The following is a 26,469-nucleotide window of genomic DNA, read 5'->3' as shown; positions in this document are numbered from 1 at the left end:
GATGATATTTGGCATTGGAGACCTATTACGATCCTCAATACTGTCTACAAGGTCTTAGCAAAGGCCTTGAGTTTGAGGATCCAGACCTTCCTGGGGGAGTTGATTCATGCTACCCAGACAAGATTCATCAAGGAGCGCAGTATCCTTGACAACATTTTCACCTTCCGAGAGGCGACGGCCCGAGCTAGATTTCTCGGTGAGGACCTGGTCGTGATGCTTCTCGATTTTGAGAAGGCATACGATAGAGTCGATTGGGGTTTCTTAGAGGGCACTATGCTTCGCCTGGGCTTTGAGCCAGTTTGGATTCGAGGAGTGGCGGCTCTATATTCCACAGCTCGTAGCCAGGTGCTGATGGCAAGAGGACAGGGGCCGAGTTTTGAGTTGACCAGATCAGTCCGTCAGGGGTGTCCTCTCGCCCCATTTCTTTTTCTCTTCTTTGCGGAGGCTATGAGCATGTATCTGACGGCAGAGAAGGTTGGTTTGAGAGGACTCCAGCTCCCAATCCGGGGGGAGGACCTGCTCGATGCTGAGTTTGCTGATGACACGGGTTTGCTTTTGCATGGCCAGGAGGCCAATCTTCAGCGAGCAGAGCAGTCGCTTCAGGTTTTTAGTGCAACTTCGGGAGCATTGATCAATTGGTGCAAGACAGTGGCCTTTTGGATCAGTAGCGCTCCCACTCCAGCATGGAGCCCAGACCCGGGTTTTAGATGGATTCCTCCTGGCACAGCAGTGCAGTATTTGGGATGCCAAATTGGACTAGATTTGTCACCTGAGCAGCAGATTGCCCCGCTTCTTCTAAGCATTCGGAAGAAGCTTTTGTATTGGAGTACAGCTCGACTATCCTTGGCTGGGAGGGTGGTGGTGGCAAATCATGTGCTTTTAGCAACCATGTGGCACATCACGTCTTGATGGATCTTCTCGAGCTCTTGTATCAGCCAGGTACAGAGGCTGATCAGGAACTTTCTTTGGTCTGGGCGGGATGGTCAGCCAGCCAGGACTAAGGTTGCTTTTGCAATTATTACACTTCCGTTGGCCCAAGGGGGGTTGGGCATTATAGAGATCCAGTTGATCAGAGTAGAGCCTTATTAGGGAAGCTTATTGTTCGGGGGCTGCTTCCAGGCACTGAGCCTTGGAAAGAGCTTCTTTTTCAGCGGCTGCAGGCTAGGGCTCCCCCAGCAGGGGGCACTTGGGCACCAGAGATACGATGGATCTTCATAGAGATGAGGACACGCCTCAGTAGAGGATGGGAGGACAGATTTGCCTTGAGCATCCTGCGAGCTTGGGAGTTGCTGAGACCGGGGCTCTCTCAGAGACCTCCTTCTTGTGATGAGGAGCGGGCCAGACAGCCGCTCATTTGGAGCCCAGCGGTACGCACAGAGCAGGGTCATATGTTGGATTCTCGGCCTCGTCTAGCCTGGGGACCATTGGCGGCAGGCCCAGCACGTAGTTTTGGAGACTGGCAGGCCTTCTGCAGTCTCCCAGAGAAGATCGAGGTGGAGAGGCTGAGTCACTTCAGAGGGGAGCTGATTATGAGGGATGACATTCAGGAGGCACTCACAGAGAAGTGGTTCACGCCTCTCGAGCCAGTGGCCCCGGAGCCTTTACACAGTTGGAGATCCTGATTGCTGTCAGAGCTTGCACTGAGGATGGTAGATGCTTCTACTATGAGATCCAGGATGAGGGCAGACTTCAGAGAGTGGAGGCGGAGTCGCCTTTGGTTGCAGAGTGCATCTTTCAAAGGATACGGGTAGTGGCCGCCGCTTTCCGGAAGTGGCATATTGATCCAGACCCTGCAGATGTGGACTCTGATTGGCGCATATGGGCATATGCAGCGCGCCCCTTGGCCCGGCTCCAGTGGGACCCTGGCGAGTACAAGTGGCATGATCCTTATGCATCCCCCGAGGCCACAGAGATCACCTTTTTCCAATACACTGTTCGGTTGGGGAGACATTTTTTGACGGCGAGGAGGATGGTCTCTCCAATTGCATCGGAGCATTGGCGGCTACAGGGACTCTCACAGGAGTTCCTGGAGGATTTTTGGACCAGGCTTTGGGCTAGTCGACAGGCACGCAGGATCTCGACTTTCCAGTGGCTGGTCGCCCACAAGGGCTCTGCAGTTGGCACTTGGTTTGTCTACAGTGGTCTTCCGGCGGCCTGCGTCCGATGTGGCAACCCTTTGGAGACACAGAGACATTGCCTATGGGATTGTCCTCAGGCGCTGCAGATTTGGCTGCAGATTCTGCAGCCAAATTTGATGTGGCCACCCTTTGGAGACACAGAGACATTGCCTATGGGACTGTCCTCAGGCGCTGCAGATTTGGCTGCAGATTCTGCAGCCAAATCTGATGTGGCCACCCTTTGGAGACACAGAGACATTGCCTATGGGACTGTCCTCAGGCGCAGCAGATTTGGCTGCAGATGCTGCGCATTCTGGCCCCCCTCTCTCCAGAGAGCATGTATACGTGGGGTGCCGCTGCTTGGTCGACTTCGTCAGGGCTTGCTCTGGGATATGAGACGGAGCACGACAGCCAGGCCATCAGATTCATTAGGGGCCAGCCTCGCCTTGTTCCTTCACCGGATTTCTCGTCCACTGGCTAGACACAGGAGAGGGATCTACGATGGGAGCTCCTCAGCAGCCTCACCATCTCGTTCACCTGGAGAGCCCAGTGTTTCGGGGCCTTTGAGGGGAGACTAGAGCCACCAGCAAAGACTGTTCGGGGGATTTGGCAGCAGTTGATCCACACCCTACGAGGACAGTATGACCGCATCCAGGGCGACTCGGATGAGGCGATCTTGCGGCGCCAGGCCTTTCACACCACTTGGCGCAGCGGCCCCTTCTATACCCTACACGCGGGTTCCCCCCGCTGGCACTACAGGCCACCTGTTTGGCTTTTCCCCCCTCCTATTGTATGATATAGCCCCTCAGTTCTTTGTACTGATATTTGTACTTTTTTGCACCTAGGGAGAGTCTCCCTAGCTGCCTTGCTTGGATCTCTACTCTGTTTTCTTATGAGCAGGAGAGGGTCTTTTGTAGCCCTGCGGGTGTCTTTTATATAACTAATGAAAGGATCTTTTCTCGAAAAGAAAAAAAAGGATGTTCACATGTAGCCGGTGTAGTTTCAGTGGTATCAGAGCATGGTTGTTTCCCTCTTCTCAATGGGGAAACGATCAATGGCTCCATGTGGACAGCCGTCAAACAGTATGGACAGCCATGCACAAAGTGGTCAAGGGGCTAGTTCACATGGCCAAGCAAGTGTTACTCATGCTTCTAAAGCTTTGGGCAATAAGCATATGCATGCAGGTTATATAGAGGAGCAAATACATGTGGCACAGCCTTCTCAAGCTAAAGAGAAGCTGGAAGACGATGACCCAAATGTATCGAAAGCAAAGATTGAGCATGTCAAAAGGCAGTTGTATGGCAAGGAAGAAGAGCTCAAGATGCTCTATGATAACCCGCAAGTTCAAGCTTATGGAGGCCACAAAGGCCAAGTCTATGGTGGAACACACTATGGATTATCTCCTGGAAAGCTTTACCGGCATTTAGCATTCTCTCCTTGTGAAACACAATTTGTTCGGGTTAAAGAACTCTCTAGCTCATCAACCTCTGGTGGCTCTTCTGTGTGACATGCTCTTCTGGATCTGGCCTTGCGCAATAGACTCACATGAAAGGTATTGTGAATCCTCCAATGATCAAGCGATGCAAGCCAGAAAGCAAGCTTGTTGATCTGCTTGATCACCTTAAAAGGTCCGTAATACTTGGTAGAGTGCTTAGGGCATGCTCCCTCCTTTCTTGGCCTGTTGCAAAGTCTTTCTTTCTCAAATTTCAGCAATACCCAATCATTTTCTTTGATGTCTACCTCTCTTCTATGCTCGTCGGTAGCCCTCTTATGCTTATATAGTAATAATTATCCACACTCGTGCAAAGGTAACATCAAGATCTCTGACATACTCATCAGCTGTAAAGATCTCATCCCTAGTATATAGGATGGGCAACAATATCACTTTGCCATAAACAATTTTAAAAGGAGCCTTTCCTGTGGAGGCATGCACTTTGTTGCAAACTCTACCAACAGTACATACTTTTCCCAAGCTGTTTTCTAATCTGCAACATAGCATTTGAGAAGATCCAACACACCTAAATTTGCAGCCTCACTTTGTCCATCCGAAAAGCCGAAGAGAAGTCTAGCGTAGTGCCCATATTGTCAAACAAAGCTCTCCAAAAGGCTTGTAGTCATGGGATCTCTATTTTCCACAATGGATTTAGGCATACTATGGTGTTTGAACACTTTGGCCACAAATATCTTGACCATATCCTTAGGCTTAATGATCTTCTTGACCGGCAAGAAGTGTGCTTGCTTACAACAATGTCCAAACAGCATCATTGCCTTATTGAGAACGAGTCAAATCCATGATAAAATCCATTGCAATACTTTTCCATTGCCTAAGGGAATAGGTAAAGGCTGAAGCCAACCAGGAGCCTTTTGCGTGTCAAACTTAACTTTCTGGCAAGTGATACATGCACCTACATAAGCCTCTATATCTTTGTGCATTCTTGGCCAAAAGAAGTAACACTCAATCATGCACGTAGTAGGCATTATACCTCTATGTCTTGCGTACGGAGGAGCGTGGCACTCATCAATGACCTTTTGCTTGTAATTCCACCGGTCGGTGTGGAATGCTTGGTTGAACACAATGCTAATCAATACACTAAGATTTAATGAACAACAAGCACAATACAAGACGTAATTTGCTAAATTGACAAGAGACACACAATGAGCCGGAACGGCCGTGTGAAGGAAAGCCCTACCCTAACCGTGTCGTGGGAAGTTGTCTATCCGTCGAGCTCGAGCATGGCTCAAGAGCTCCACCATAGCCGCTCGTCACCGCCGTCCTCCCGCACTCGTCCACCAAGGCGATTGCTCTAATCCAATAGGTGATGCAAGCTCTCTCGCGAAGATCGTGTGGGATCTCCGCAGAAGAGGATCGCATTGGTTAGCCTAATCACGAGAGAGAGAGAGAGAGAGAGAGAGAGAGAGAGAGAGAGAGAGAGAGAGAGAAATGAAATGATATATTAACCTCTTCAAAAGGCCAAAATGACCTATGGGACCAAAAAGGTTACAACAATTGGTGAATCTGATACAATGTCTCTGTAAGAAAAGCTAAAACAACTAAACAACTACCTAAAACTGAAACAACAACTATGGAGAAAAGTAAGGTACTAGGAGCTCTTAATGGATAACATCTGGGAAGGAAAACTCCAGCAACAAAGGTAAGCATCATATACATCACTATCCAAAGATGTCTCTCATCGGTCGATAGCGGATATCCTCAATGTCCTCCATGGTGAGAGAGAGAGAGGAAGCCAGAGGAAATAAGTGATTAACACTAATCACTCCCAAATCCTAACCCTATGCACACAGCACATGCAAGATTAGAGTTGCAAGAGAGAGGGAGAGAGAGAACACTCTACTTCTATTGCACTAATTATTGCACAAATGGGAGAATGAGTTACAAACAAGAGAAATTGGCTTTTATAGTTCCAAGCCTTTTCTCACTAGGCCACTCGGGAGTAAGTGACCCCAGGCGCCCAAAACATAGTTACAAGGCTTTTCTCTATGGTTTAGCCAACTGACCAAGATCCTCTTGTCTGTCCTTTGAAGCTCAATACTTAGAAGCGTCTTTAGAGTGTTTCCCTCACCAAATGACAGGATTTACAATATAGTACGGGTGCCCATTACATAAGTGTGCGGACATAGTTGTCATAGAAATATGTTAACCAATATGTGGTTCACAGGTCGGCCCCGCCCTCAAAAAAGTCTCATGAACAACTACTTCTAGAGAGAGAGGAAAGAGAGATGATGAGAAGCTTGAAAATGGAGTTGAAAAGGAGAAAGTGCAGAAAATACAGCCAAAAAGTCTAAGGAAGGGAGGCGCCTACTTCTATAGAGAGAGAGAAGAGAGATGATAAGATGTCCACCCTGAGTGTCAGGCAGAGAGGACAAGTGACTTGTGGTGCAAGCTAGGGTGGACACATGACTGGTTGCTCTCTTTGTGCAGAGGAGATAATAATTGGGCGGTGGGCATGGTCGAGCGGTGGGCATTGGGTTTTGTCCATCTCGGGACATTAGTGTGTGCGAACATAGGATTGGTCATAATTAATAAGTGAGTTTTGGTCGCCCAAAACTTAATGAAGTGTGTACACACTCATAAATTAATGCTATTTCTAGATTTTTGACCAATACTCACCACTTGTCACATGCCACATAACCATGTCAAAAGGCAGTTTTACACGCACAATTCACGGGCGAGCGTCTCCTTACCTTAAACTACACATTGGTCATACAAGCATTAAAACAGCATGCAAATTCAATTGCAAGCAAGCACATAAAGATGCTATGCAATGCAGCATTGGTATGGGCAATCCCTGTTCATGAGACTATACCAAAATACAAGTCCCAACGGAAAGCCAAGTCTACAGTATCACATGAGTGGCATCAATCCTCGGCATGTGCAATTGTTGTGCCATGCAAGGGATTGATCGTAGTAAAACAACCTTAGGCTTAACTAAACTTCACTTAATTATACTTGGAGATAAACAATGGTGTCAATGCAATGCAGCTATATTATAAACAATGGTGTCAATGCAATGCAGCTATATTAAATGCAATGGTTACAATGAAGATTTATGAATAGATCTATGCCTGTCCTAGATGAATATCTATCTCAAAAAGAGAGAGATATACACTAAATGCTGATGATGATGAATGTTCCCTTCTCCAATGCTCAGGTCCAGCCTTGAAATGCTGGCTTTCCTCTATGTAGGAGGAGGATGAACTGAATGTTGATTGATTATGCCGCAGATGATGCTGAATGTTGAACTGTTGACTCCCCTTGCTCCCTAGGAAGGAAACGCTAAGAAGATGCCAGATGAGATGAATGATTGATGGTGCTTTTGCTTATATATGATATGCTGCTGGTGGTCAGACAAAAGCCTGCTGTCGGCTAGGTCTCCATGACTCATAAACGCTGGAAAAACCCTATTAAATGTTGTCGATTGTTACTAGGCTCCGACCTGATGTGATAAATGCTCTAAATGTCTTTAATGCTTTATGTACCTTTTGTAGGTGTTGTTTATAGCTCGTTACACCGTTGTACATGTTGTAACAAAATGGATTAATGCTTAAATGTCCTGCTCAATGCTTATGGATGCTAAGAATGCCATGTCACTTGTACACCTATTGGATGTGCACGTGACAATTGTCATGGCGCCAGTCCAATGTACATACATATTGAGAAAGCACGAGTGGACCCGTTGGGTGGCTGAATGGTGACATAGCCTCATGTTTGACACAACACATAGGCAGTCATCCTTAATGAGATACCCCTCTTTGATCACATAAGAGATACGTGCAAGTCGCGCCACTAGATCAGTTATGCATAGGCTATATGTACAGCCTGTACATAAAGCCTATGCATAGGGCCTTCTTCTTAGTGAGCTCATGCAATGGCGAAGCAATCAATGCAAAGTGTCTGATAAAATGCCTATAATATGAGCATAAATCCAAAAAGCTTCATACTTCATGTACGAAAGATAGGTCAAACCATTTCTGAGTGGCTTCAATCTTAAGAGATTCCATCCTGCGCCATTCTTTGATACGATATGCCCCAAATAGTGAACCTCGCAATATAACCAGAAACTCATATAGCCCAAATGACGTCCTGATTGCCATTTTGTATACATCATGTGGTGCCACACGCACCTGGTGATACTCCCTCTTAAGGTCAATGCGGTTGAAACATGCATACCCATCAAGTTTATTGAGGATGTCATCTATGTGCAATATTGGGAACCAGTTCTTGATAGTAAGCTGATTTAAAGCTTGATAATCCACACATACGAAAGGAACCATCCTTCTTCTGCTCACTAGCAAGACAGGTGAGCAATATGGTGAAGAGCTTGGTTGAACCAAACGTCAGTCCAAAACCTTTGTCGCAAGTTTCATAATCTCCTCTTGTTGTGCTCCGCTTATCCTATATGCAGGTCTATTTGGTGGGGAGCTGCCTGGTACCAAATCAATGTGATGATCCTCGGGTCTCTTAGGTGTTAGCTCTCCTGGTAATGCATTTGCAAAGCAATCCTTGTATGCATTAAAAATTTCAGCCTTTCACTTTTGAGAGTATCTACACATACATCATTATATTCAACCTTATCACGAACAAAGACCAAGTACGTGGAAACGCTTTTCTTCATTGCTTTATTAATCTGGATATGAGATATAATTGGGATGGAGTCTCCCTCATGGCAAGCATCTATAACATGCATGCAACCTTTATGCATAAAAGTAATTTGTTGGTTCTATACTCCTTACATGGCTCTACGCGGTGATGCCATGGTTTCCTACGCAATACATCACATCCACTGAGTAGTGCAACCTAAAAGTTCTCATGATCGAGGTAACCTTCGATATGTATGTGCAACTTCCCAGTGATCGGGATTACTTGCACTTCTTTACCCACAAATGCAGCCTCCGCTTCTATTTGGGATCCCATGTCCCCTATTTTAATATCCAAAGCTGCGCCCATTTCCACAGAAATGAAATTATTTGTGGCACAATCATCAAACATAAAGAGAGCGGGAGGATCTTTGAGCTATTCCCATGCTTTACATACCACTCTGTATTTGTTGTCATGCTTTGTATTCCCTTGTACGTCAAGAACGGCATGCACATTTATCTTTGGTTGCTTCTTTTTTCCTTCTTCTTACGTTGCAGACATTCCCTAAACATGAGAGGCATCCTTTGGTTGCATATTTTGAGCCTTCCCACCACTGTATGCATCTTTCACAAAAGGTTTAGTATGCTTTCTGCTCTTTTGTTGGTTATGACCAGCCCTCTTTTTGCCCTAACACATGGTTTCCTTTACCAAAATGCTGCAATTTATTCTCCAATTGCTCGGTGGCAAGAGAAGTACTATATAGTTCTACAAGGTAGCATTGTGGTGAGTATCTAGACCAAATTTGTAGATCGCTTGAAGTCCAAACTTGAACTTCCTTTTCTTCTCGGGCTCACCCACAAGCAAGAATGGCGAGACCTCCCAGTAGATCTTCCAAAACTTTGTTTACATGTCTGCACGGACTCATTGTCCTTCTGCTCAATCTTATCCCACTTGCTCATGATCTTCTCTACGGCATTGGGAGGCAAGAATTGTGCATAAAATCTCTCTTTAAAGTCCTCCCATGTCTGAACGAGGCTACTAGATAGCTTTTCTCTTATTCACCAATGGGCAGCCGAGCCCTTTAGAAATAGGCTTACATGGCTTATCTTGGATTTCTCATAGAATTCCTCATCATTGAAGGCAATGTCAAACTTGGCTATAAAAGCCATTGCCTTGCTTGCATTGTCACTTGCTTTAAATTATTTAAGCCTCTTGGCATGATGACCTTCATTTTCGAGCTTTCTCTTCCCCTTATCCAATGGGCAGAAATAGGTGCATGCATTAGACCTTGACAAGAAACATGTGTAACGGAGGCATGTGCTCTATGCAACAGGGACCTGTGCAAAGGCCGCCTCCCAATACTTGCATTCACATAAGGATTCTTGCATGAGACTTGTTCACCATGGGTATACTCGGTGGCATGAGTAGCACGTGATACACAATCAGCTTTGGCTGTCCCAACATTATGCACAATTTCTAGCCTATGATGCGGCACATCTCTAGCCAATTCCATAGGCAAAGCGCGGCGGCTAACATGCCCATCACTTTCCCAACGGGGATCATGCATCACATGTACATTAATATTCTCTTAACCACTCTCTTTGCCATGTACATCCCTTTCTTTTGTCAACCCAAGTGGGGTGGAGGTTTGCTTGGAAGTCATGGAAGCCTCATCTTTGTGCACATACGACTTGACCTTGCAAGACATAGCATTACCTATCTCCCCATGCGGGGGTTCTTTCAGACAAAGTTTCCCTCCAGTGCCTTTCACGGAATCTCCAGTGCGTATAAGGTAGTTGAGAGTTACCTCTCAGGGATTCATACCCAATTCCTTCGCCACCTTGTGAAGTTCAAGAACTATTTCCCTATCGATGCAAAATGGGTTGATGAAGACTGTTGGATAGGAGGGAAGGTAGCCTGCACACACACACACACACACACACACACACACACACACTCAACCTCAAGCATAGAGAAACGTGAGAGTGTTGGAAAAGATGTACTCAATAATGATATGAAATGAAAGTACAAGTGAGTACTAAAAGACCTAGGGCTAAGTGTTCAACACACATAAGTGTGTTCACACGAGAAAAAACCTGTGTCCAGTCACAAGGAAAAAGTGCCCGTGAGTAAGTTGGGTTCACACCTAAACTAGCCGAGAGTGGACATGACCAACAAACCCCCCTCAAGTGAATGGTGTGAACGGGTAACAGTAGGGTAATAAAGCTGTGAATGCTGCCCTGCACTATGCTCCACAGTAAGAGTGAACTGCACTGTTAATGGAAAAAGCAAGCACTATATGACAGGGAAAAGGAGAATCCCCAATGTCATAGTGCTAATGCTAGAGCACAGTAGTACATAAATGCATCACCAGAAATGCATGGCAAAGATCATGTGAACATCAACTGCATCAAATCAAGAGGCATCGCATATGTTGGGTAGGAGGGAAGCTAGCATGCACACACACACACACACACACACACTCAACCTCAAGCACAGAGAAACATGAGAGTGCTGGAAAAGATAAACTCAATAATGATATGAAATGAAAGTACAAGTAAGTACTAAAAGGCCTGGGGCTAAGTGCCCAACACACATAAGTGTGTTCACACGGGAGAAAACTTGTGTCCAATCACAGGGAAAAAGTGCCTGTGAGTAAGCTGGGTTCACACCTGAACTAGCCGGGAGTGGACATGAACAACAAACCCCTGTCAAGTGAATGGTGTGAACGGGTAAGAGTAGGGTGATAAAGCTGTGAATGCTACCCTGCACTATGCTCCACAGTAAGAGTGAACTGCAGTGCTAATGGAAAAAGCTAGCACTATATGACGGGCAAAAGGAGAATCCCCAATGTCATAGTGCTAATGCTAGAGCACAGTAGTAAATAAATGCATCACCAGAAATGCATGGCAAAGAACATGTGGACATCAACTGCATCAAATCAAGAGGCATCGCATAAAACCCCCCTGAAGACAAGCATCCAAATGCCAAGCTGAACTGCATGTACTCCACATCAATGCTTTGTAACTGTACCAATCATGAGCATAAGAAGAGGTAGCAAATATACGCATGTGTAAAGGCAACAGGATCCAAAAGTCATGCCTGTGAGACATGCAATATAAGCTGCAAAAGTGAAACTCATCAATGGAGGATCCGATGAGGAAAAAATCAGCAATAGTAGGGCTGGCCGCTGATAAAAGTAAAAATTCAGCAATGGGAAAAGCTGAAAATGGGGAGAAAAATTGGGAGCTCGAGGCGGGCATCAGCCAATGCTATGAGAGGATAGGTAAACTCTCAGAGATGCCATGATCAGTTGCATCTATGGCAAGTGTAAAGATGCATAACCCCACAATGAATAACATACATGTGACATGTCAAAACCATGAGAGCAAGCCAACACTGGCCAAGTGTGTAAAAGGCACTCCCAATAAACATCACATGTGAGAAAGTGACAATGTCAACATTGTAACAAGATTGCTCTTCACTGAGCAAGAGAGTCACAAGGTTGTCAAAAGTGACCGCATTAGGTGCATTGCCAGCCAACAACCGCAAAGTGGTACCAAATGTCCGATAAGAGTCAAGCAACTTACGCAAAACTGTCTGAACAAGATAGCTATCTGTCAAAACCCCATCAATGTTAATGAGCTGCTCTCGATGTTAATGAGCTGCTCTCGTAGGCCTTTCACATACGTAAGGTACTGATCGATAGAGTCACCTTCAAGCATGCGGTAAGTCTCAAGCTTGCCCCGAAGGTAAGCTACACAAGCCTCGTTGCGACCTGAATACAACACCGCCAAGGTATCCCAAGCACCCTTTGCAGTGGTGCAAGAACGAATGTGCGGAATGATATGCCTGCGGCACGAGAGAGCAATCAATGCATGGACCTAAGTATCCCTAGCATCCCAAGTACGTTGCTGCTGAGTAGGAGGAGGACCAGCAGGTGGACCTGCATGAGGGTTAGCGGGAATCACTTCACCTTCCGCTGGAGCAGGTGCAAGAGGACGCTCCTCAGTGCCATCCACATACAGCCATACATTTTTGGCAACCAAAACATGACACATCATATAAGCCCACATAGGGTATGTCCCCATTGAGCTTGTCCTCTTGAGATAGCATTCCAAAGAGGTCATTGTTACTGTTGGCCATGTTCACACAGCAAATCTGTCACACGTCACCACGAGTAGGCAATGCCCAGCAAAACCGTAAGAATGCGGGAGATAAATAGCAGGATAATCAATGGGCTGAAAGGGAACTCCTTCACCACGAGAAATATATATGCATGTCCCAAATCTGCAAGTGTACTGCACGATGATGCAAATCTATCAAAGTGTCCACAATGGCATACGTACACTGCAACAAACCACAAATGTATACATGTGCCGTGAAAAGCACAATCAGCTGACACCTGTAAGAGCTGCAAGTGCGAAAATCCTGTAAATTTGCTAATGCGCTTGTCACCTGTACCAAATGTTGTAATGCCCAAAAATTGAGAAAAATGTGCCAATTTTTGCAAAGTCCCCAAATTTCAAGTGCAATTATGCACCAAATCTACTGAAATCAATGCCAATGTGTGCCAATGTTGCAATTGCAGACTCAATGGTGAAAAGCCCCAATTTTTAACAACAAAATATTCAATTTCAAGCTTGCAAATTTCACAAACCTTGCAGATCTGAGATTTGAAGTTGCTTTGGGCAGATCAGGTACTATATAATTGGACTAGAGCAAGTACAGTCGTACGGTACAGGACGCATGTACGATCGTACGACGGAACAAGGCAACGGTACAGGGCACGGTACAGGGCGGCGTATGGCAGCGCATAGGACGGAAGGCGCTTTGCAGAGAACAGGCGGCACCAGATCTAGGGCGGCGCGAAGCATATCAAGGGCGGCATGGGCAGTGCGAAGCAGATCAGCACCGTTCAAGCACAGGACAGAGGACGAAAGGCGCTACGCAGAGAACAAGCGGCGCCAGATCTGGAGCGGCGCGAAGCAGATCAGGGCGGCATGGACAGTGCGAAGCAGATCAGCACCGTTCAAGCGCAGGACAGAGGACCGGCGCAAGTACAGTCGGGACAGGGGCAGCAATACGATACAAGCTGCGCCGTACGGCAACATATCTGAGAGGCGACGACAGCTGAGGGCGGACAATTGAGGGCAACTGCAGGGCAGCTGAGGGCAAAACCCTAACCCTAAAAAGCAAAAACCTTAATGCTGCAAACCCTAATGCCAATAGGTTGAAGCTCAAGCTCTGAAGGGAAGCAGGGGGCAAACCCTAATGGTAACCTAACCCTAACCAGGCTTTGATACCAATGTTGGGTAGGAGGGAAGCTAGCCTGCATGCTCACACACTCAATCTCAAGCACAGAGAAACGTGAGTGCAGGAAAAGATGTACTCAATAATGATATGAAATGAAAGTACAAGTGAGTACTAAAAGGCCTAAGGCTAAGTGCCCAACACACAAGTGTGTTCACACAAGAAAAAACCTGTGTCCAGTCACAGGGAAAAAGTGCCCGTGAGTAAGCTGGGTTCACACCTGAACTAGCCGAGAGTGGACATGACCAACAAAGACTACTTCAAAGATTACCCACAACTTCTTCACGCGTATTTGGAGGCTTTTCAACTAAGATCAACTGTTTAGAAGAAAGGGAGCGAATGTCACCATTTGGTCGTCCAAGTTCTCTTCTCCTATTTTGTGCCAAGGTACAAAAGGCCAGGGAGCTTCGTGTCGCCCATATGGATGTGAGGACTTCTTCGTCTATTAATGATTTAAGATATGATTAAAATACTTAACACTGAAGAGTAAGATATGATTAAAATACTTAACACTGAAGAGTAAGATGCTTAGAGCGGAAAGCTATGTGTTGTTGCATTGAGACACAAGGCCTCGTTAAATAGGACCTGAAGAGGTACAAATGAAGAGGCACATCCCTTATGACAGGGTGTGACTCTTAAATGAATAGTTATGTCCTTTGGACGTAGAGTAATCAATACATGTATCCCTTTGAAGAGACGCATCCTTTGGTGATGACCCATGTGACATGGTGTTACCCTTCACTAGTGTCCATTCAATGATTAAGAGTAATTAAGAGAGATTAAGTCACAATCGTGACATTCCCTGCCACTTAAAATAAGATCCAGGGTTATATAAGTGACTCTTGTTGATGAAAGAACTCTTGAAGTAATTCTGGGTGCTGTTGTAGATCTAGTTGAATCTAAATCATCCAAATCTTTCCATTGTACCAAGAATTCTGTAATAATCTTCTGTCGAGTTTCTTTCTGTCGTACATCAAGAATCTTCTCTCAAATCAAGATCATATGCTCATCTTCAATCTCTGGAACTTAATCGAAAATGTCTGGAATAGAAGAATCTTCTTGTATAAACTTCTTGATCCATGATATGTGAAAAGTCGAATGAATCTTTCCCCGTAAAGGTGGTAACTCCAACTTATTACTCAAAGGAGAATTCTTCTTAATAATCCGAAAGGACCATAGTAACGTGGTCGTAACTTTGAAAAAACTGATCTCAATGTTTTATATCAATGAGGAGCCACATACAAAAGAACCATGCTTTGAATTCATCATGTCGGCGATGTTGGTTAGTTGCTTGTTGATATTGTTCTTGAACTCGAATCATCTGATCTCGAACTTGAAGAAGAACATCTTGCATTTCTTGAATTAACCGATCTGCTAATGCCACCTTGTGTTGAAGAACAAAGTTCGATGGCACAACTGTTGTATGACCATAAACGGCTTGAAAAGCACCATAGTAACAAAAAAACTTGTTTCTAGCTTTCGAAACCACAAAACCTTGAAACTTCAAAACATTTTTAAAAAACCTCGAAACCTCTCCTGTGCGGCAATTTCGCCCAAATTTCAAGTTTCATTTTTTTCTCCCGATTTTTTGGGATTTTTTTATTTTTGGTTTTTCTTCCATATACTCCTCATGACCTTTCTTCCCTCTTCTTCTCCTACCTCCCTCCTTCCCTTTTCCATCTTCTGCTACTTCTTTCACCTCTACTCCTCCCTTCATTCTCTTCTTCTCTCCTCTTCTTCTTCCCTTTTCTTCTTCTCTCCTCTTCTTCTCCCTTGCTCTTCTTCTCCTTTTCTCTTCTCCTCCTCTCTTCTTTCCCCTTTTTCTTCGTACACCATCCTTCAATGTCTTAAATCTTTCCCAATTTCTACCTTCTCTTCTTCAATTTCTTAAGAGTCCTTGATTGAACCACTTATGGTATCTAATCAAGCAAAATTGCCATAATGCCTCACAAAAATTAGGATGGTTTCCCGAAATGTGTGAGAAGACATCATTACACTATATTTTTAGATGGCTACTATAAGTTCTTTAAGTATTTATACTTTATGAAATTATTGATTTTTCAAAACTTCACGGTTTCTTAGCCGAGCGCCGAGACATTTCGAAACAAAATCTAAAAAACGACGAAACAAAAAAAACCTCAAACATTTCTTGTGACTATGAAAAGGACTCGTGCCCATTGCTGCATGATGAGATTTATTGTAAGGAAATTCCATCAATGGTAGATAATCTTCCCAAGATGCTAGGCGAGACTGAATATAATGTCTAAGTATCTCTTCAAGAATTTGATTAACTCTTTTAATTTGCTATCTGTCTGTGGATGTTATGCTAAACTGAACAATAAATTTGTGCCAAGTGACTTGAAAAGTGAAGTCCAAAAATGTCCTGTAAACTTAAGATCTCGATTTGAAATAATGGACTTTCACAACCCATGTACCTTGAAAACATACTGAAGAAATAGAAGCAATATCCGGAGCTTGAGTTGTCTTCTTGCATGGTATAAAATGTGACATTTTGGACATTCTGTCGACGACCACCACCATTATCTGTGTATTACCTTTCGAAGAACGAGATAAAGATATAATGAAATCCATACTGATACTTTTCCAACGTTCATTTGGTACTGGAAGTGGTTGCAGAAGACCGACTGGAGCTTGTCTATTGGCTTTCATTTGTTGACAAGAGAAACATATTGTAACAAACTTGTAACATCTTGCTTCATTTGAGGCCAATAATAAGAAACTGTCAACAACCGATAAGCCTTGATGATACGGAGATGAGCTGCATAAGGAACCTCATGATGTTCCTTCACCAAGAGTTTACATATACTTGTGTCATGAGGAACACAAATGCGATCCTAATAATATAATAATTCATTGACGAGAGAATAAGCTGCATAAATCTTCAAATCAAAAGGAGTATACTATGGAGTCGTAATCACTCGAAAAACGTTTGCAAAATCTCGATTGTATGCATAATGGTCCACAAAAGTTGCTGGAATGTCGATTTGAACTGTAGAAATCACCAATGCTAAGGTCTGAGGCATTCTACTAAGAGCATCGCCAACCAAATTAGAAAGATGAGAAACATATTCAATATAGCCATGTGGAAGTTTGACAAATACTCCACCCATCTGCCTTGTCATGCATTCATAACTGGTTGAGTGAAAATATACTTCAGGGAATCGTGATCTGTCTTCACAACAGAATCTGCTCCTAAAAGATAATGTTTCCAAACTCCATAAGCATAAATTGCTACGAATTCCTTATCGTATACTGGATAACGTGTTTGAATTGTTGAATGCTTATGACTGTCAAAGGCGATGGCACGGTCTTGTTGCATGATAACTGCGCCATCAAAAGCATCTGTCATGACTTCAAAAGAAAGATTAGGATCTGCAATTACCATTACTGGGTTGTTGTCAAAACAACCTTTAGCTTATCAAAGGCATGAGAAGCATCATGTGTCCATCGCAAAGCAAGGGCTAACTTTAAAACCTCAGTCAAAGGTATTGCAATTTTTGAAAACTTAAAGACCTTCGTATAATAAAAATTGGCAAGACCCAAGAATGATCTGACATCATGAATATTTTGCGATGTCAACCAATCCTGAATAACTTGTATCTTCTTAGCATCAACGAAAATGCCAACAGCTGAAATGATGTGTCCAACTTACTCCATTGATGTCTTGAAAATTTCACTTTTCTCTGGATTGACAAAAAGTGCATTATCTCACAAAACCTGGAAAACTTGATGTAGATGCTTTTTGAGCTCATCGATTAAAGCATGAAGTACTAGAATGGAGAGCGATTCGATGCCATGGAGGAAGGTCGAGGCAAGGTTGTCAAGGGGGAAGCAAGAATAGACCACCCGAAGTAGCAAGGAAGGAGGGTCGGTAGGTACCGTGGTCGGGCTAGGACTCTCGAATAGTGGTGTAGATATCCGAGGAGAATAATCAAGTGAAGCAACACATACCATATATAAGCAAGGTAGGCCTTGTAGGTAGAGACCAAGCTCATGGAAGAGGATTCCGCACACTGAAATGGAGATGGGTACCGCCACAGAAGAAAGGTATAATGGTGCAGGTATTCCTCGAGAGTTGGTAGCCGCAAAGATCCACATGTCGTACTGGTGAGGCTCTGCGGTAGGTGTAGCTACCTATACTCGAAAGATGCGAGGTCGGGGGTCAAGTACGGGAGAAGGCACTAAAGGTGTCACCGGTGAACCTACCCGAGGAGGAGAGTCCTCAGTGTAACTAAACTCGTAACTCCCTTCGTCCATAAGCTACTGCAATAAACGAGGATTTACTGAAAAATGGTAAGGTGTGTCCAATAAATAAGAGTGGGTGTCTTCAGCTCGTAGAAGGTAATGTTGGCTCCTGAAGAATGTTGTGCTCGTAGAAGAATGAAACGTCGGGTTTCTTGAGCGAAGAAATACCACTTGTTTGTGTATATAATCAAGCACAAAATGAGAAACTAGAAGGAGCACATGAAACCGGCCTCTGGTAAAAAACAAAGTGCAGTAGACTAGCAGTCACCCAAACACAGTTGTAATCCAACAAATAAGATAGATAAAAAGGGAGCTAGAGTGCTCCTACACAAAAAGAACAACGACACCTATTGGCCCCAAAGCTTGGCGTCCCTTTCAGTATTTCTTTATTCAAATTCAATGAAAGCGTTTAACTGAATACATCATGGCCATTCAAATTTCATGGCTTGTACATATGCATGTCCAATCTGCCAATCCTCTGAACCTCTTAGCATAGAGGTTACACACAATCTTGTGCCCCAAAAACACCACACTGTTATTCACCTCTAATCAGCCAAGATAGTGCATCCATGAGGTCTTGAATACGCATCTAACTGGCCCATGCACATAGCCAAAAACTCAGCCATGAAACAGTCCATGAACCCTTCCAAAACAGTCCAAAAACTAGCCCTTTTTCCACCCTCATTTGCCCTTTTTCCACCCTCAGAACTGTCAAACCCTTCCTCTCACAAAGGGCCAGAGAAACAACTCTGAGACAGTCACGAGCCAGTGAAAAGATAGACAGAAAGAAGAGAAAATAAACAGTAGCCCGCTGTCTCTACAAAGTAGCAGTCCACTGCCTTCCTCTTGCTCCTCTTGCTGTCCATTGTCTTCCACAAGAGAGTGAAAAAGAGAGAGAAGCGTGGGAGAAGCCTACAGTCCAGCACGCCTGTTGGCAAGGGAAAGAGAAAAAAGCATGCCCAGCTCTATGCGCCTGCTGTCCTGCAGTCGCCTACAAGGGAAAGTCCCTGCTGACCAGTTCGCCTCCTGCAATCCAGCCCGTCTCCTGCAGCTGTACCTGCTCACCGATGCTGCAGCCTGGCTGTGTATCCAAGGAGAGAACCAGCCAGTAGCATGTGTGAGAGAGAGTTCCCCGTGCAGTCCCATGTGCCCAGCCGAACAGCCCGTTCTTCAACGAAAAAGGCAGCCCCCCCTAGAATAGCGTGGGCTCCCCTAAAAAGCCACGATTAATTTTAAAAGGGTTTTCTTTTGTTTTAAAGGTTTTAAACCTTTGTCCCTTCTTTTGGTTTTATCCCCCTCCACATGGGGTAATAAAAAGAACCTTTAATAAGTGTCCCCAAGTGTGAACATATAACCAACGTCCTACACACTTGTGTCCTGCGCACTGTCGACCATGCTCACACACCTCCGCTGCACAAATTCACGGGGTCGTGAGTGACAGCACACCTGATGTATGGTTTTTTTGTTGTTTTGCAGAATGAGAAAAACCAGTGTTGACGTGCACGGCAAATGTGCTGCAGAGGAAGGGAGATGGCAGAATTTTATTTTTTTTCAATTGGTTATTGCAGAGAAGCACCTGATCATCGTTGGGACTGACCGATTTTGAGAACGTAACATCATTTGCTTCTAGTGTTTTTTTTCTCTCGCTGTGCTATGTGTACGCGGGCAGCAGGCAAAAGCTGGCCGATTGGATCGTTTTTTTAAGAGACAGATCGTTAACCAGACGGCTGGGACTAGGAGCCCGTTTTATTTTTTTGTGGCTGGTCGGACACATGGGTATTTTCCTGGGGTGCTTATGAGCTCTTATGAGGCCTTAAAGGTAATACGGCCCTCAAAAAAGCTCTTAAGAGACTTTACGAGCTATAAAAGCTTTTCCCAACCTTGAGAGCTCTTTTCAGCTCATATGATCTCATATGGCTTCAAAGAGCTCTTATGAAGCCATACAACGCCATGATAGGCAGTATGGCCTCAAAAGAGCTCTTATGAGACTTTATGAGCCCTTTTGAGCTCTTCCAACCTTGAAATCAGTTTCGAGCTCATTTGATCTTGTAAGGCTTTAAAGAGCTCTTATGAGGCCATACGAGCTCTTTTGAGTGTCATATGAGCGTTTTCTAGGCCATAAGAGCAGTCCGATGGATTTTGTTCTTTCCTCACCTGAATTCTTTTCAATCATACTTTAAAAATAAGGGAGAATACACATACAAGAGAGCCATCAGATAAACTTGTTCTCATGGTAGGAGCTGTGTCACTTGAAGGCCCCTTTGCAGCAGGACCTCCTCTTAACACCTGAGCTTTGACGAGCAATTTATTCATCCATTCCTTTTTTTCTGTCATGTTCTCAGCCTTCAGTATAATGGCATGATGGGCTGCAGTTCATGGGCAAGGAATTCAGCATGCATGAAATGACAGCAGAGCATTGAAGCAGTGAAGATGACTCGAATCACACCTTTCACAACCGTCTTATACGATACTTTGTTGCTGATTTTGAAACAGAAACTCTCGCTCGTGTCCTGGGCATTTGCTCGCTTTGAGCTTTTAGACTTTGCTGGCGGCGGTGCCTCATCTCCAGCAACATCTTTATCAGAACACTCTTCCACAATACACTCCTGACATGAGCCATTATTTGAACCCACATTAGAGCTGAATGAGGTTTGAAGAAGACAAAGTAAACAATCAATAGATGCCATGGTAATCTTACCTCCAAGCTAATGACCCCTCGGAAAAGCTTCTCGTCAGAGCTTTTGGTATACCCAAGCTGTTTTAAAAAAGATGGACAGTCATCTTACTTGCATCAAGAAAATGTCATAGCTTTTGCGTGTCATACAAATGGCAGCAGAATGTTCTAAATTTATGTGTCATGTTCGATTCACTACCTTGCCAGTCTTTTCATTAAGAACAAACCACCGCTTTTTCCAACCATTTGTCTTTGAGCTTCTCTTCAACAAATAGCCTGCACTTAACGCATTATTAGGTTGGCAAACTCCCTAAGAATTTCAGAGTTCACATACCATAACAGCCAGGAAATGCATGTGCTTAGTCAGTATTATCTCATAATCATGCAACAGACATAATCTCAGTGTATCCTCATTTTAGAGCATATAAGTACAGGCAATGTGAACATCCAGTATAGATTGAGCATGTGTGTAGATCAAAGCAAGGGGGATGCCTACCTGCAGTAAGCTCTCCAGCAGACCCCGCAGTTTGCAAGGAAGAAGTTTCTTTTGTATCTTTGTCTGATGAAAACTTTTCTTTTATAGACTTCAAGCTTCCACCTGTCTGTGGAGGCGGCGTGGATGACTAGACCCCAACAAAAGTATATTAAATAATTCTGACTTGCTTGGAAAATTAACCACTACAAACCAGTCAAACTTTCTGTTCCCTGCAACTATGATAGAAAAAAAGACTGATGCATCTCCAAGATGTTAAAAGTAATCAGCAGAAACAAAGCCTACCCTGTTAATGATGGATTGTTCGGCTTCTTGAGCTTTACGAGATGATCTTTGTTTCTGCTCATCCTCCCTCCGTTGCCTGTCAATCCTGCAAAGAATTTTAGGTTAGACATAAACCAACATTGATCTTCAAAGAGTATTGTAACTAGATGTTTGGTTCAGCCAATCCAAACCAAACAAAATATTTAAACAACCAATGAAAAGTTCAAAACACGCTGGAGCAAATTCTTTCACAAAATGGACTTGATTATCTAATCTCACACACTTGTTGGCACATGGCCACAAAATTTCTCTCTTCATAAGCGCATATAAGTTTTCTCAATTTGCACAAGAGTTAACATGACACAAATAGAATTTTGGCCCTTGACATAATGATGCTTCGGTACCCATGCTCTACGTTAGAAAAGTAATAGCCAAACCTAAATGCTATAATTCTCCCATTTGAATCCTTCCTGAGCTTTCATTACCTACTCATAATTGCAGGAAATGAAACATGGGGCCTTTGGGCCGTGTCCAGGGCTTAAACGGTCCAAAACGAATTTCGGCCGTTTCCATTTCCAAAACTGTGTGTTTTGGTGGCTTCAGCCATTTTTCCACTCCTGTTTCAACCATCTCAGACAAAACCTTCCATTTCCCCTCCAAAACCCCAATCTCAGGTTGATAGTAGTTCCCTTTTTTTTTCTTATAAGTAATCTCCTTCCCCCTAGTCTCCCTAAATTACCCTCCTATTTTCTTACATCCCCCTTTTCTTCTTTTCTCTCCCCTTATTTTGTGTCTCCCTTGCTGATGAGCATTTCTCCATTAAAGCCCCTTTAAAAAGCCATTTCCATTTCCATTTGTGTTTCTCATAACTATGGGCCAAGGTGAATCATTCATAAAAGGCCTTTCCTTATCTGCAACCCACCTACATTGCGATTGTAGTAGGATAAGCATCCATCCTCAACATGCTACCTACTCCGCCCTTGATCTTAACTGCCTTCCAAACTTCTTGAAAGCAAGCATCATTCATTATGATAAAACTCAATTCATTCACCATTGCCATTCAGCTAAGGGGAGTCTACCACTACACCACAGCTCTCTGTGGTGGTAGAAAGTGTTCAGATCTATCATCCTCATTTACTTTGCAACATTTGGTTGACGACGGACTCATATTCCAGGCCCTTTAAAAATCACAAGCAAAGCATGTCTGGGTCTTGTGAGCATCATTAAAGTGCGTTCATAAAAGTTGAGCCATGGCATGATCTTTTATTCATCTCCTACCAGACTGCATTGTCACTGAGAGGTTATTCCATGACTGACAAACAATAAAATTTTAGGAGAAGTTGATTGTATTGTTTTGCAAGGGATCATCTATTTTAGACTTCACCTAAAAAGATGTACTCTCTTTGTACTTACCAAAACCTTGCTTTGCAAAGTCAAGGGAAAATATATGCATGCTTGAAATTAATGGTCCTCGTACCTGACATATCTCAATAATATTTGGGCATTAAGCTTTGAGTTTGAATGATAACATCATACTCCCCTTATTTGATGTTTCGAACTCTAGGAAATAACTTGCCCATTCAAATTTTCAAGACCAAAAAACATTGCTCAATATCTCTACTCAGCACTGCTTGGGTTGTGCCTTATTTGGTGTTTCAAACTCAAGGCAAGCAAACAACTTGCCCATTCAAACTATCAAGACCGAAAGCATTCTTCACCCACTACCTCAGTACTACCTGCGTTGCACAAGCCGAATGAAGTGTTGAGGGGGGATAAATGCTCGTTCCATGTCCACTAAAGCAACAACCATCTTCCTTGACTCAGTGCGGTAATCATCAAGAGCAGCACTAGCTATTGCCACCACCTTCATCAAACATAAGAAAACTATCAAAAGTCTAATCTCACTTTACTCTGGTCATCCCAAATACATTGTGTGATGATTCTTACCTCACGCTTGAATGGAGGATATCTTCCCAAACCTGAAGTAGACGATGCAGCAGATGAAACAATATCAACAAGAATGCGATGAACCTGAAGAAAGGCTTTTTGTTAGTTTAACATTTTATTGCTGCACATTTTGAGACCTTTCATGATATCAACTATGCCTTGTAATTTGTCCCATTGGTCATATTTGAATTGCTCTCTCTCTCTCTCTCTCTCTCTCTCTCTCATAGGCCGAGTTCGGTCTTTTGGAAGACGTTAATAAAATCTTTCTTTCTTTCTTTCTTTCTCTCATAGGTCATTTTGGCCTTCTGAAGACGTTAATACAACTTTCATTTTGTTGGGATGACAGAGGATACCCCACACAGGTACACTGATTTGTCTCATAGGCCGAGTTCGGTCTTTTGGAAGACGTTAATAAAATCTTTCTTTCTTGTCTCATAGGCCGAGTTCGGTCTTTTGGACGACGTTAATAAAATCTTTCTTTCTTGTCTCAGAGGCCGTTTTCGGTCTTTTGGAAGACGTTAATAAAATCTTTCTTTCTTGTCTCATAGGCCGAGTTCGGTCTTTTGGAAGACGTTAATAAAATCTCTCTCTCTCTCTCTCTCTCTCTCTCTCTCTCTCTCTCTCTCTCTCTCTCTCTCTCTCTCTCTCTCTCTCTCTCTCTTCCATACCAGCACTCCAAGGGCCGATCCACCCATCATACCCAGACCACAGGCTAGTGCAAGAGCTCGGCCGAGAGGTGTGACACTCGACAGAGCCACTGAGTTATGCAGAGCTCGACGCCCCAGACCCCATGGCCCTTGCCCACACCCACGGCCACGCCACCACAGGAGATCCAAGCCATCATCTCCCATCATCGCACGACCGTCTCGCGCCAACTCAATTTTACCACCTTGAGCACCATGTCGCAACGGTCCATGAGGGATGTATTAGGGCGATAAGAGAGCTCTCTACTCATGTAGCTAGATCAGATTTTATAGTTCTAGATTTTTGTTATCTTTCTTTATTACTATTTTGTACCCAGGATGAGGTACCTCATGGATATAATATAACCTTTTGGTCTCATAGGTCATTTTGGCCTTTTGAAGACGTTAATACAACTTTCTTTCCTCTCTCTCTCTCTCTCTCTCTCTCTCTCTCTCTCTCTCTCTCTCTCTCTCTCTTCGCTGTTCTGCCTGCCCTTCACTGCCTGTCCTTCGCTCTCTCTCTCTCTCTCTCTCTCTCTCTCTCTCTCTCTCTCTCTCTCTCTCTCTCTCTCTCTCTCTTCGCTGTTCCGCCTCTTTCTCTCTCTTCGTTGTTCCGCCTGCCCTTCGCTGCCTGTCTACTTGCGCCCCCCCATCCCGCTCCCTGTCTACTTGCGCTCTTTCTCTCTCTTCGCTGTTCCGCCTGCCCTTCGCTGTCTCTCTCTCTTCGCTGTTCCAGTTGACTGACTTCTTCAGAGATTGGCACCAGTAGCCCAGCCACACACATTGGGAGTGATATCTCAAGGAGCGGAGGAGATTCGAGCTAGGCGACGACCCAGACTAGCCGGCTACCAGACACCACGGCTACACCACATAGAGATCGCGGCCATCCGGTCTCGACACCAACAGGAGGTCCAGGAGCAACTGGCACATTTTCGCTCTAATCCAGGACGCATGTTCCACACATTTACTGCATCCTCAGATCGGATGTATGACATATTGTACCCAGACTATGGGACTAGATGGAGTTAGGAGTGGATAACATGTCATACTTGTATCACCCCTTCAGCATATAGAGATGCATTAGTAGCCCTAGTACTCCATCCACACCCTCTCGTTTGTACACCACTATTGAGTCCCCTATGGTCGTGTTGTCATACTTGTACATTTTATTCTCACTCCACATTTTCCTCTTGATGACTGGAGGAACATCATTGTACTACTTAATTGTCTCATAGGTCAATTTTGGCCTTTTGCAGACGTTAATATATCTTTCTTTCTTTCTTTCTTTCTCGCTCGTATACCATCTTGGAGAGTGGTATACCATCTACGTTGACATTTTGGCGAGTGGTATACCATCTACTCGGAGCTGATGTTGCTCCCATGTTTTTATGTTCTTAGTTTTCCATGACGAGTTTCCATGGACAGTTTTGTATCACCCGAGTGAGATAGCTATATTTATGTTTTCATTCTGTTTTATTTTCCATTCCATGATGAGATATGCCATGGACATTATTGTACCACTTTGGTCTCATAGGCCCATTGGGTCTTTAGTAGACGCTTAATATATCTTTCTTTCTTTCTTTTTTTTCTCTCTCTCTCTCTCTCTACCTCCAGGGGACAGGATTTGTGAGATTTGTTGGATAAAGCCAGAGACGGAGGAGCACTACATCTGTCGTTGCACACAGCATATTATGAGATTCGAGGGCGCTACCATTGCCTTTTCAGAGAGGGATTTGGACCACTGGCTAGAGTCATGGATCAGAGATGCTTGGGTTTTTATCTCCTGGAGATCCACAGGGTCAGAGAGTCCATTATCAGGAGCAGACGCCTGACTTGCAAGGAGTCCACGCAGAGACAGATTACTAACTTCTTAATAGGGACTACCCGTGAGGACACACAGCCGACAGCCCAACAGCAGGCACCCTGTGGGACTCTAGTTGAGAGAGCTATCCAGTTCGGCAGATCCACATGCCCGAGGGTTCGCGATCCTCACATCGGAGACGGTGCCTACACCGGACGATTCAGAGCATCATTGCGAGGCATCGGGCTCGTCCGACTAGGCATCTCACTATGGCAGATATCCAGGCCATCCAGCACAGAGCCATGCTAGAGCTCCTAGGATGATTACCACTCCAGCCATATACTGTTGTACTCACTGTCACTTTTGTACTCCCCATATTCACGTATCCATGTACTCATGTACCCCATTTTGACTAGTAGCATTAGCTTCCCACTCTCCCTAGTTGTTGCTTCCGGATGCTCCCTACTGATGTATTGTAGGGCTAGATACTTACCTTCAGTTCTTTCTTTTCTTTTCTTTTCTAGACAGTGTATCAGATGTCACATGGTTGTAACTTTGGTCTCATAGGTCACTTTGGCCTTTTGAAGACGTTAATATAACATTTCAGTTCATTTCTACCTCTCTCGCTTCGCTACCCTCCTCGCCCTTGCCTCTCCTAGTAGTAGAGCTCCATCCCCTGCACACCCAGATTCAGCTTTTTTTTGTTCAGTACTTTTTCATTTTGTTGGGATGACAGAGGATACCCCATACAGGTACTCCGATTTGTCTCATAGGCCGAGTTCGGTCTTTTGGAAGACGTTAATAAAATCATTCT

The 26,469-nt window shown here is 44.2% G+C and overlaps 1 protein-coding gene across 3 annotated transcripts in view; it reads right to left on the bottom strand.

Annotated features, from left to right (window-relative positions):
* LOC147637923 (dynamin-2A-like) overlaps positions 1-26,469 on the bottom strand; it is a 74,684-nt gene that overhangs the window by 5,753 nt on the left and 42,462 nt on the right. For all 3 annotated transcript variants that reach the window (XM_086799765.1, XM_086799768.1, XM_086799766.1), the window contains 8 exons: positions 23,172-23,255; positions 22,961-23,088; positions 21,246-21,330; positions 20,964-21,090; positions 20,667-20,743; positions 20,492-20,548; positions 20,240-20,399; positions 19,996-20,159 (listed from right to left, as the gene is read on the bottom strand). In XM_086799765.1, coding sequence (XP_086655891.1) covers positions 19,996-20,159; positions 20,240-20,399; positions 20,492-20,548; positions 20,667-20,743; positions 20,964-21,090; positions 21,246-21,330; positions 22,961-23,088; positions 23,172-23,255 — 882 coding nt within the window. The remainder of the gene's footprint in view (positions 1-19,995; positions 20,160-20,239; positions 20,400-20,491; positions 20,549-20,666; positions 20,744-20,963; positions 21,091-21,245; positions 21,331-22,960; positions 23,089-23,171; positions 23,256-26,469) is intronic.

This window comes from Cibotium barometz, chromosome 6 (genome assembly GCF_041138505.1).
Source record: "Cibotium barometz isolate CiBa-2024 chromosome 6, ASM4113850v1, whole genome shotgun sequence".
Taxonomy (NCBI): Eukaryota; Viridiplantae; Streptophyta; class Polypodiopsida; order Cyatheales; family Cibotiaceae; genus Cibotium; species Cibotium barometz.
This window is presented reverse-complemented; position numbering and strand designations above follow the sequence as displayed.